General features: G+C 35.2%; 1 protein-coding gene across 3 annotated transcripts in view; it reads right to left on the bottom strand.

Moving 5' to 3' along the window:
- Positions 1 to 12,794, bottom strand: part of LOC133521118 (filamin-A) — a 105,906-nt gene that overhangs the window by 30,073 nt on the left and 63,039 nt on the right. For all 3 annotated transcript variants that reach the window (XM_061855886.1, XM_061855905.1, XM_061855896.1), the window contains one exon: positions 512 to 651. In XM_061855886.1, coding sequence (XP_061711870.1) covers positions 512 to 651 — 140 coding nt within the window. The remainder of the gene's footprint in view (positions 1 to 511; positions 652 to 12,794) is intronic.

The following is a 12,794-nucleotide window of genomic DNA, read 5'->3' as shown; positions in this document are numbered from 1 at the left end:
AACGGTCGGTGTTGCCGTTGCGAACAATAGCATGTAATCGATGTGATCACTTACACGAAGGGATTCATCCACTATCATTCAGCCAGCGGCGCCGCTAGCCAGGGAATTGTTTAATCAATCCCTGCAGTTTACCAGATAGCTTAAGTTTAACGGCAACATCATGTATTTCAATCCATATGATCAATATGCTTAGTTCGTGTGGATTAACTGCAATCAGTGTTTTAAACTTTTACATATAATCAGCATTATCAAAAACAAGATGCCACGTTTAGAACTAATAGAAACAAACCTACATATAAGATTTCCAAAAAAAAATATCAAGAGTTTATTGGCAATTTATTTATTTATTGAAGCTCATCATCATCACTCCTAGCCTTGGTCAGTGCGTGTTGGAGATTTAAATACTTATTGACACGTTCTTATACGACTGCCCTAAGTGTGCTTTGTGGAACGATGTAATTCTTAACGCCTAGTCGCGTATGCGCTAACAGTCTGCAAAAAGCGAATGTACCTCGGTTTTGCTGAATGCGGCGGCACCAGGTGAGGTGGAGATTTCAAATACAGCGGGAACTCTTGCGGGGATGAGTCTGGTGGGCTCGCCCCCGCCGCCGCCCGCTGGGCCGGCCATAACCTCTACTTTCCAAGGGGACCCTGGAATTAAAATATTAACCCTTATAAATAAACCTTTAAGCAAATATTAATTACGTTCCGGTTGAACCTGTTAAATTAAAAAAAAAAACACGCGTTAATTAAACAATAAAATCGGCCAACTGCTTGTCGCACTACGTTTAACGAAGTTTTATTTCTAAATAAAACGCTCTTAGAAACCTTAATATCTATTATTTTTAAAGACCTATCGAATAATATACCACACTTTTAATTTAATTTATACTGTTTTTTTTTTAACTTATTAAAACTATAAATATTTGTATTTTGTAATATATTAAGTACGTTCCACATTCATTAAAATATTGGGGACAGGAAAATAGAAGTAACTCTATGTCATGCAACTCACGGCCTTTACAGATATATTTAGATACAAAATATGTTCAACTAATCAATATTATTTAAAATATCGGTAGCTAGTCCATCTAATCCGAGATTAATTAACATAGTCAAGATGTGCGTGCGATTAATTGACAATCAATGTAGGTAGCTGAGCTACCTTGTGCAGCCCATGAATCATTTGCCATTGATTAACGCAAGAATTTTACTCGGCCTTATGTACTACGAGTATGCCCCAAAGAACTGCTAAAATTATTACAGTAAGTACCTATCTAGTTATTTAGTGTAATCTCTAAGCTAGTTGATTTATTTAAATTATCATAATAATATCATTCAGGTTTACGTTTAACATAAAATAATTTATTGATGGGCACGGGAATTGTAATGTAAGGTTTAAAGCAATAAAGATTTTATAATGTTTTCTGGTGTGGTAGGTACTCGTAAATTTAAGTATGTACATATTTCTGTTATAACGGCGATACAGGTTAGATTAGAAGAATGAGGCGTAACGTGTTTAGGAATATTTAGTGCGTGGAATCTAAATACGAACCAGTTACTGAGTTATTCAATTATGTTACGTTGGTACTTGTACAGTACTTTTGTGTAGGTGAGCCGTTGTTTTTTGATTAAGTACCTAAAATGTTTACGCACAAAAAATGTATTTCTGGCTATAGCTTACCTCATTGCGTAAGTCATCATATTTTATAAATTAATCGCTAATTAGGTAAAACCTAAATGCTTTGCTTGCTCGTTATGGAATTCATTTGCCGCAAATTTAAAGCAATTAATTTCGGAGTGCTCTTTTTGGGGAAAGCCTGTTAAATACAAGGACAAATTACAAAATATAAAGATGGAGTGCATGTTTCTGATACATTATAAATGTTAACTTCTGTATTAGTATAGCTATCTAGTAGGAAGAGCCCGGGGGAGTCTGGTACGAGTACAGGAGGAAGATTAACCATTGTATTAACACATTTACTGCCCGACAAAAATTATAAACAGCACTCCAAAAACCATGCAATATCTATAGGCGCCCGCTGGGCGGGTTGGCGAGGCCACATAACGATCAACACAGTACCTAGTGTACTTACCTACGCCGAGCGTTCACTAGGCAGTAAGAAAACCACTAGGGAATAATTTTTGGCATGCATATGTCATAAGTATCGTTAGGTCAAATTGGAGTGCTGATAAAATATTTTTTTTTTTAATACTACGTCGGTGGCAAACAAGCATACGGCCTGCCTGATGGTAAGCAGTCTCCGTAGCCTATGTACACCTGCAACTCCAGAGGAGTTACATGCGCGTTGCCGACCCTAACCCCACCCCCCTCGTTGAGCTCTGGCAACCTTACTCACCGGCAGGAACACAACACTATGAGTAGGGTCAAGTGTTATTTGGCTGCGGTTTTCTGTAAGGTGGAGGTACTTCCCCGGTTGGGCTCTGCTCTAGATCTGGAATGACATCTGCTGTGCTGTGCCCTACCACACAAGGCGAGATGACATTCACATTGCCCATACCTCTCTTTTGGACGTAGTTTAAGGACATACCCGGGTCCAAATTGGTACGTATTTTGATTTTATCACTTTTTAAAATAAAATGATTGGGTCCTACCGGATTCCTCTAACTACAGAAATATAAAACATGTTACATAAAGTTATAATGAGGTCAATACAGACATACATCGTGATAAATAATAAAAAGAAAGCAAGTTAATTTTTAAACCTCGTGGTTTCCGACTAAAAGGCATTGAATACTCGCTATAATTAAGATTTTTTGATAGTTATTTACTTTAAGGTTAGAGATCAAAGGGCGTAACATCGTGACTAGTTTACGTGATGATACGAGTAGTATTAACAGACGGAAAACACAGTTACCTATAGCGTCGATCAGATATGCGCTGGCCCGAACAGGTTGGGCGTGAGCATCGCGTCGGGCGACCGCACCTGTCCGGTGCCCTGCCCGTTACCATTGCTGCCGCGCTGCTCGGGGACTCGACAACGGTATCATACTAGCCAATTAATGGTTTGGATCGACCTAAACGTTCATAATACTTATGGCATCGCTCGACATACGGACGCATACAATTTGCAAACGTCGATAATCACACCTAACATTTTCCATACTCGAATATTTCAACATTCAGTACGATCACCTACAAACCACAAATTAAAATGCAACACCGTACAGTTGTAGCTTTCATTGATATAATTTAATTTAAAATGGATCACAGAGAAAACAATGAGAGTATGTTTGGGCCCAAACGGGATAACGAGAGACCGAGACCTTATCGATCGATCATCATATGAGCATATTTTTATGACGCACCCTTGTAATGTGTAGCTACGTTTGTTATCATTTAAAATTTTATTAGACAATAAAAGTAAAGTACGTCCTTTTTTCTAACGAAAATATTAGACGGGAGAGTTAGTACCTACTTCGTTATCATTTGTTTGTGGATTTGACTATTGGAACTGATAGGAAGAAGCCTCATACGCATAGAGTAGCTTCTACAGCCTCTAATTGCGCATAGCACGTAAAAATGAACCCGATAGTAGGTACCGATGTGTCGGAAGTAGAAATCGTCAGTATTACGAGTATTAAGGGAATATTATTTCTCTATGGTTTTATATAAGTAATGGCAATAAGCAATTATTATTTTGATACAGTTGCATAAAAGTTTTACAAATTTTTACCGGAACCATCACTTATATAAAGGTACATTGAACTTTCTATTCCGTAACTTTACCTAGAAAGTAAGTAAACTGAGCGTTAGTGCACGAAGATATTTTAGATATTTAATAAGAGAAACCAAATATTTAAAAGTTAAAAAAGTAAAAATTAAAAAATGATATTTATTTTTACAAGACGTGTAAGTATATACGAAATCAAGTATTCTTAGTGTCCCTAAGTAACTTTCTGAAAATATTCTATTTTATTTGATATTGTAAGTAATATAAAATACCTACTTATAATAAATAGTAGGTGTTCATCTGTACGTTATCGCAATGTCCTAATGCATGGCCACTAAATGTTGCTTTATCGCCATTATTTATACCTGCCTACTTATAGGTAATTCACGTGCCCCCTCTGTTTCAAAGACTAATTGTAGGCCATGTAATCGCGACTTACTGGCAGTTCCTAAAGCACGCACTGTGGCGAACAGGAACTTACCATTAGTTTGCGCCTTACAATACCTAAACGCACTTCTCAAGTTAGCACCAGACTCAGAAGATTTATGTGGCGAATGTCACAGGTTGTGTGAGGCGATGGCTGATCGCCTGTCTTCCTGTTGTTAGTATAAGTTTATTGTTATTGTATAACACAATTTTATGTTAACGTTTTAGGATAGTAATAATATTGTATGCAATACACAGTACCGTAGTGTTTCACTGTAATACTATGTAATCTGTTAAAATAAGATATATGTCAATGGTTTGAATAAATAAAATAAAAAATAAAAATATAATGGTCGAAACATGATAAATAATAACCGCATTCTTCTCAAACGCACCAACTAAAACCAGTTATGCCATAATAAATACTACCTACCTAGCAACATGCCTAGAGGCATCGGTATCGTAAATATCGTAATGTACGAGTAATCATAGTTATGTTTAACTTTCTCGTGTGCAGGCATTTTACTAATATATTTTATTAGCCGATTTCATATTTTCAGAAGGTTATCAATTCGGTTGTATGTTCCTTTGTTATGTTTGGTATGTACTTCATTTAAAAAATATAATGTCCTCAACAATACGTTTACATAAGTTCATTTAAATTAGAACATATTTACCTACTAAAGTTATTGCGGAACTAACTATCCTCTGAAAGTTTAGTCAAATAACCGGCCAAGAGCATGTCGGGCCACGCTCAGTGTAGGGTTCCGTAGTTACTCTTCCGTCACAATAAGCTAAACTGGAGCTTAAAGTATAGTAAATTGTTAACCAAGGGATGAAACGGTACCTTTCACCTGAGTTAAACAAATAGGCAAATTTGCATAATCAGTACCTAATTAAAATAAGTCTTTTTACTATGAAGGGATTTTTTTTTGCGATAACTCAAAAACAGCTAAACTGATCATGTCCGCTATAGTTTTCATTTAATGTCTTTCTTAAGCTGTACTTCCACGATTTTTTTCATATTTTTGTTTGTGTGTGTTTTGTAACCTATGGTTCAAAAGTTAGAGGGCACATTTTTTTTTCTTTCGGAGCGATTATCTCCGAATATATTAAGTTTATCAAAAAATGTTTCTTGAAAACCCCCATTAGTTTTGAAAGACCTTTCCAACGATACTCCACACTCTAGGGTTGAAGCGAAAAAAAAATTTCACCCCCACTTTACGTGTAGGGGAGGTACCCTAAAAAAAATTAAATTTTTAGATTTTATTGTACGACTTTGTCGGCTTTATTGATTTATATATCCATGCCAAATTTCATCTTTCTAGCACTAACGACCACGAAGCAAAGCCTCGGACAGACAGACGGACATGGCGAAACTATAAGGTTTCCGTTTTATGCCATTTGGCTACGGAACCCTAAAAAGATCGAAATGTAGGGACTTGTTGTTGATTGTAAGAACTTCGCTTCCCTCGCTCGTTCGATTATAATTATTCCGTATTCCAATATATTACAACACCGTACTGAGTAAATTTAAGTTATTTACCAATAAAATCATTCTTGATGCAAATTTATATTGCTAACTGTATTTCTCTTTTCACAGATAAGTACAAACCTTTCAGATGTTATTTAGTCCTTGATTAGTGATTCTATTCAAAATAAACCATTTTTATATTACACATACGCACCCTAATGCAAAATGGTTTTTTGCAAAACTTTCTATCGATTTGGCATTAATATTTTGTATTCGCAGGAAAATTACTATATCAAATATCAAATATCAAACATTTATTCAGCAAATAGGCCACAGGGGCACTTTTACATGTCCATTTTTACAAACAATAAATAAAAAAAAAAAAAAACAATTACAAATATCGAATCTATGAAATAATAAATACTTTATTAGAGATGTATACTGTCTCTAAATGTCAAATTACACAAAAAAAACTATGATAAAAAAATAAAACCATAAAATACTAAAATTCTTTAGAGATGTATAAGTCTCTAAGTGTCAGAGATAAAATATAAAAATATATATTAAATTATCCTTAGAGATGTAGAGGGTCGCCAAGGCTTGAATTCTTATATAAATAATTAAAAGACAAAAAAATTAAAACAGACAAGAACCGAATGAAGTGTCTCACGTTAATGTCACTCAAAAGTAAAGTTACATACTTTAACATGAAACTAGGTGATAACATACGAGTATATATATCACAAAGTCATAATAGATTCCAAGGTTCCAAAGAAAAAAGCAAAATCATTGCTAAGACCTGAAATTGGCGACACAATATTATCGAATATTCAAACCCAAATAATTTTGCCAAACTATTATCAAAAGCGGAATTAGTGACATTCTTGAATTTACAGAATAAGTAACTAGTGAAATAAAAATATTTGCGAAAGCTCACATTACATAATAAAATAATTTATAAATGTTGTAAATAAAGTCTAAATATGTACCATATAGTATATTAAAACATGGAAATAAATAAACCAGAAATACCTACCTACCAAAGTCAGCATTAGTTCCTGTCAAAGAGAATTTGAAATAGAGGTGTATTGTCGATGAATACTTTGTAGCCTTGATTCTTGTAAAAAGACTTAACGGAACAGGCCATAATTAAGCTAAACTCAATGAAGTTGCGTTCTTTTAGCACCTTATTATTATGCTTCCTATAGCTACCTTCGGTCTGCATCATCATTCATCAAGTCAGCTAGATGCCATCACAATATTGCATTGTAACAGGTGTTTTAGTAGCAGTACGTATTTAATAGAAAAAGTTGTAGCAAAATATACATAAGTACATATTATCATATTTAATGTTATAAATGCGAAAGTAATAATGCTTGTCCTTGTGTCTGTATGTCTGTTACATCTTCACGCTTAAACCACTCAACCGATTTAGATGTGATATGAAGATAGTTTGACTTTTTAACAATCATCATCATTATTCTACGCAGATAAAGTCGCGGGCAGAAGCTAGTAATATTATATAATCTTCATCGGCAGCTGTCACGTAAAAAGTACAGCCGAGTTTACGTGCTCTTGACCGATTTTTGCTTGCTTTAACACAGGGGATTTTAAAAATAAAAACTCAAATCCAAAACATACAGATATCAACGTTATCCAATCCAAGCCGAAATAGAAAAACTATTTGTTGCGTATACCCAATTTGTTCAGGGTAAATCGTTTTTCAATTTTCTCTTCAATCTAAAAATTCCACGAATTCTGCGGATGCAAAGCCAAGCAGACTAAGCGTCGTTCTTTGAACTACGAGTAACATATTTGTAGGTAATTAATCCATTACAGCAAATGGGATGACCCTTTGCTTGCATCTGTGAGCTACAAAATTACGCAGAAAAATCAAACTGAAATTCGCGTTGTATTTTAAAATAAAAATCAAGGATCAAAAGGAAAATCTACGGCAAATGCCTAAGGATCGAAATATTTATAAATATATGAATATGAATGTCTCATTTCAACGCCTTAGGGATTCCCAGGATAAAAAGTATCCTATGTCCTAATTCAGATTCAAGACAAACCGTATAGCAGTGCCTAATAGAACAAAGTTGATTTCTGTTTAATTATTTTTTTAATTAATGGGTGTTGGTTCTACAAAATGATATTACATGATAGAATTAAATCAATATGTGAGAGAATCATGAGTTGATTTGACGTGGACGCGAAAGTTGACAGTTTAACGTCTCGAAAACAATCACGAAAACATGTCTTATTTTCATTTATTATCAGCTGAATATCGTTACTGCACACAATAGTAGTATAATTTTACAAAAAAGCTAGTGATATAGCCGAGGAATCCGACGAGTGAAATTTTAAACAGAAGTATATTTTCAGAGTAATTAGGATAAAAGATAAACGCCCGCACGACGGCCATATCTTCCTTCACAAGTTTCGCCCGGCACGCCATAGCTTTTGTCTCCCTCTTTCCTGGCTTTACGCCCCTCCTGAATTGACCGAGACACCGTCCTGGTTCTTTAAGCACAATTTTTTAGTAACATAAATACAAATATGTAGCGACAGAGTTATTACGAAAATGTTTTAAATTGCCTATCTAAACCCAGCAGTGGGAACTAAATTGTTTAAATTCAGTTTGTGTTTCGCAGAGTCTGCAATTTATGCGAAGGCAGCAGGAGCGGGTAACCAGAGGTACTAGGAAATACAAACCGGATAATATTATTTTTCTTCATCGTTCCCTGAAATAGACGGCATTGGAGTAAGAAGTGGAAGCTAAAAGGAAAAAGAAGCAACTAAAGTATATTTCCGCATAAAGTATTTTAGTTCAAGTCTTAATTGGTTTACATAAACGCAATACATGTGTCACAGTTGAAAGGATAATTTTCTTGTTTTTCCACACATCAAGACGACTGCTACTTAGACGTGACGTCATGTCAATGTATCGCTTCATTTAGTACCTAAGGTTTCGCGTGTCAAGCACATATGTCAGACTTTGCCTCTTATTTGAGAGTTTAGTACAAAGAGTACAGCAAATATGTATGGTAGTTTAGTACTCTTTTAATGCATTTAGCCCCATAATAGACATTTATATTTACAATAAATAGGATCGATTGGAGAAATATTAATTTATTTTTTTAAATATCATTATATAAGATATTTACAGATAATATATGCAGGAATCCCACGAATATTCTACAAGGAAGTAGGTAATTAGGAAAAAAAATAGACACGGCTTTTTTTTATTTAAAACAATTATTATTATTTTTATCTGCAAGAATAATGACATTTTTAACTGGAATTAATATAAAGTATGTATGCTAATCATAAATATACGGCAAGTGTAGCCTGGCAAACACAATTTGTCAGTCAGTAAGAACCAGGAAAACTATACTCATCCCTTTCTTTTGGATGCTAGTACTAGCCTAAGATAAAGACAGTATGATTATATGTCTATGTTTGAAATAAGACAGTCCTGTTTTAAACTATAATTTGCGAGAAACAAATAGTTATATAATAAACATTATTTGTTAATATGCATATTAGACGACCTACAAAATATATTTTCATAAAAATCCTACACAATAAACGTTTGTAATTCTACTTGTATCGGAAAATATACTAAATATACACAGGATTTTAGCACAGAATAAGTAATAGTATTATCATAATTTGAGTTCGTATATAATACTAGAATCATGTCATGGCACGGCTATGTCAGTCCGCCGCATGCGCGCCAGCGGCAGCGCCCTACTAGCGGTCGCAAATCGACTTGACTCCCCATTTGTGGGGCACTGGTTGTCATTGCATGCTCCAGTGTCACAAAAATGGGTTAAATAGTAATTATAGGTATTAATTAATTTATGAAGGACGTGTAACTTACTTTTTACCCGAATATGAGAATATGACATTAGATATGGAGTTTAGTTGATTTAAAATTATATAGTATTGGTATTTTATTGATTTTTAAATTTTTAATTTATATTCTTTTATATTTGACATGTTTCCTGTAAGGTAGTTAATATTTTAGTAATATGTTAATTTTAAGTTTGTATTTTAATTTTAATATTTATGTTTCAAAGCTATGATCAGCCATGGTGCTTAAAATAATTGGATTAAAATACAATATCAGTTAAACTAAAAACATCAGTCCAATTACAATCAACTTCCGGGCCGTAAAATGACTGGAGTATCATGTCACGAGTGACGCCGTAAGGCATGAAATAAACAATCTTAAATATCTAAACACGTAAACTTTCCTAAATATGCAGTCAGGATTTTCCTCGATTCCGGTAATCTGAGCAACCATTTCTGTTAATAATGTTAATAACCTTCGAGCAGCGAATGAAAAAAACACTAAATAGCTCCGCGGCACAAAGTTGACGCCCCGCCCGCTTCGGCACAACGTATGTATGGGGTCATTTTGCAGAGCTAGTTCGTCATCTATGTTTATAATCAATCGCTGCCTTCGAGAGATACAGTATGAAAAAGACACACTTTAAACATGAATAAATGATGTAAAATTAAAACTCCCAACCCACGACCAATGAACCCCTCGACCCTAAATCTCCAATTCCCAATCACTTGAACCCCATACCTCCCAATGCCCCAACCCGTCAACTTCCCGTCCACCGATCCCTTATCTCCCCAGACCCTCAAATTCCGGAGCCCTCAACTCCCAACCCCTCAACCTCCTCAAACACTACCCTCAGCCTTCACTTAACACCCCTACCTAAAGTAAGGACGCTAAGCACGAATAATTTGTAATTTAGTGTTTTGCGCACCATATCTTTCTTGTAGTTCTAAAACAGGAGTGACGCGACAGCATTTCGCCCGCGAGACATACTACCCATCCCTTTCTAATTAATACCTACAATCTACAATGAAAAAAAGACGGGTAGCGGGCGAGATGCTGCCGCGCCGATCTTGTGCCAGGCATACTGGGCTATGCGCTCATAACATTAAAACTGAAAAAAGCGGCCAAGTGCGAATCGGACTCGCCCATGAAGGGTTCCGTACCATTTATGACGTATTAAAAAAAAACAACTAGATCTCGTTCAAACCAATTTTCGGTGGAAGTTTGCATGGTAATGTACATCATATATATTTTTTTAAGTTTTATCATCCTCTTATTTTAGAAGTAACAGGGGGGGGGGGGGGGGCACATTTTACCACTTTAGAAGTGTCTCTCGCGCAAACAGTTTAGAAAAAAATGATATTAGAAACCTCAATATCATTTTTGAAGACCTATCCATAGATACCCCACACGTATGGGTTTGATGAAAACAATTTTTTTTTAGTTCTAAGTATGGGGAACCCCCAAAATGTATTGTTTTTATTTAATTTTTTTAATGCGGTTCACAGAATACATCTACTTACCAAGTTTCAACAGTATAGTTCTTATAGTGTCGGAAAAAAGTGGCTGTGACAGACTGACGGACAGACAGACAGATATGACGAATCCATAAGGGTACCGTTTTTTGCCATTTGGCTACTGAACCCTAAAAATGGAAAAATAAAAACATTTTTCGAAAAATCAACCGTATTCAAAAATATATTGGGATTTTCAGACATAAAGCTAATTGATTACTTTTGACCGGCGTTGTAGCTATGTGGCTTGGCACCCACTTCAAACATATCAGTTGGTAAAACACAAGTAAAATAATTTTTCTTCTTTCTCGCGTTATCCCAGCATTTTGCCACGGCTCATGGGAGCCTGGGGTCCGCTTGACAATTAATCCCAAGATTTGGCATAGGCACTAGTTTTCACGAAAGCGACTGTCATCTGACCTGCCAACTCAGAGGGTAAACTAGGCCTTATTGGGATTAGTCCGGTTTCCTCACGATGTTTTCCTTTACCGAAAAGCGACATATAAAATACTTAAATAGGATAATGTTATAATATCTTATAATCCTATCTGGAGTCCGTCTTCTTTTTTTATACTAAAAAGATTTTTTTATCCTATAAAAACCCTGCCCATTCCGGAGACCGAATCAACGGTAACGAGTGACAAAAAAGGCGATCCGCCCATTTAAAAATTAATGAAGTAAGGTACAAGGTACCAATCAATTGGCTTAGTTACAATAGCTTAATTCATTTAATTGTAAAATATCAGACAATGGTTGCTATACGAGTATAACGCAAGAGTCGGGAGTTTCCGATTGCCTAATGCCGGCGCGGAGGGCGGATGTCACGAGTGGCACGACTGTTTGTCCACTACGTTGTCTCTTCAGCGCTAGAGTAAATAGGCCAATCCAGTCTCTCCAATTGTACTGGCTAATGCAAAGTACAGAGATAAGTATAAGTATACGGCGCATTTAAACCTAGGAATTCAAACATCAGTATCAACATATGTTTATGAGGTATTATTATATGTAAGAAGAAACCAAAATGAATTCGTATGTGCTAGGGATATCAGCATAGGTAGGTACATACGCCCAACAAGGTATCTAGACAATCAGATGCCAGTATAATGTAAACTGAACATAAAAAATGCCCCAAGATAATGGCTCAGAAATTTTACAAAGGTATAAGTTGCCAAAAAAAAATTAAAGCCGAAACTAATACCAACACCTTCAGTCGCCAAGAAATTGCTAGTCGATAAGAAATTTTCCAGCGTAAAGGAATACCTACTGTAATGAGTACTGATGCTACCGCGAACATATAATTTGAACTATTTAATTTATATATTATAGTATTATCATATCATCATAATATATTAGCAGCTGAAAGCTGATGCGTGTATAACTATAACTGCACTTGTTTTTTTATACGATTAATGTTCATTTTGATATTTTACAAGCTTTTATTTAACTTGCCCTGTTTTCCCAGTTTCCGATGAAGCTGAAAATTTGCATACAGTAAGTAAGTCGGGTGACAATGCAATATTATGGTACCATCAAGCTGATCTGATGATGGAGACAGGAGGTAGCCATAGGACCTCTGTGATAAAACAATTTAACGCAACCTTGTTTGGGGTTTTGAGAATTGTCTCGATGAGTATTAGTTGCCTGTGGAAAAGAGTACAGTCAGCGATAAAAGCTTGTACCAAAAATGAAATTTTTCGCCAAAAGCTTTTTTAAATGTTTGTCAAGTTTGTTTTTAGAAGTGTCTATAAATTGTAAATGAATAATGTTTATGGTGTGCATTGTTACATTATGTTATATTATCTGCTAATTCTATAAATACGTAAATA

The sequence above is a fragment of the Cydia pomonella genome, chromosome 1 (genome assembly GCF_033807575.1).
Source record: "Cydia pomonella isolate Wapato2018A chromosome 1, ilCydPomo1, whole genome shotgun sequence".
In the NCBI taxonomy this organism is placed as follows: Eukaryota; Metazoa; Arthropoda; class Insecta; order Lepidoptera; family Tortricidae; genus Cydia; species Cydia pomonella.
This window is presented reverse-complemented; position numbering and strand designations above follow the sequence as displayed.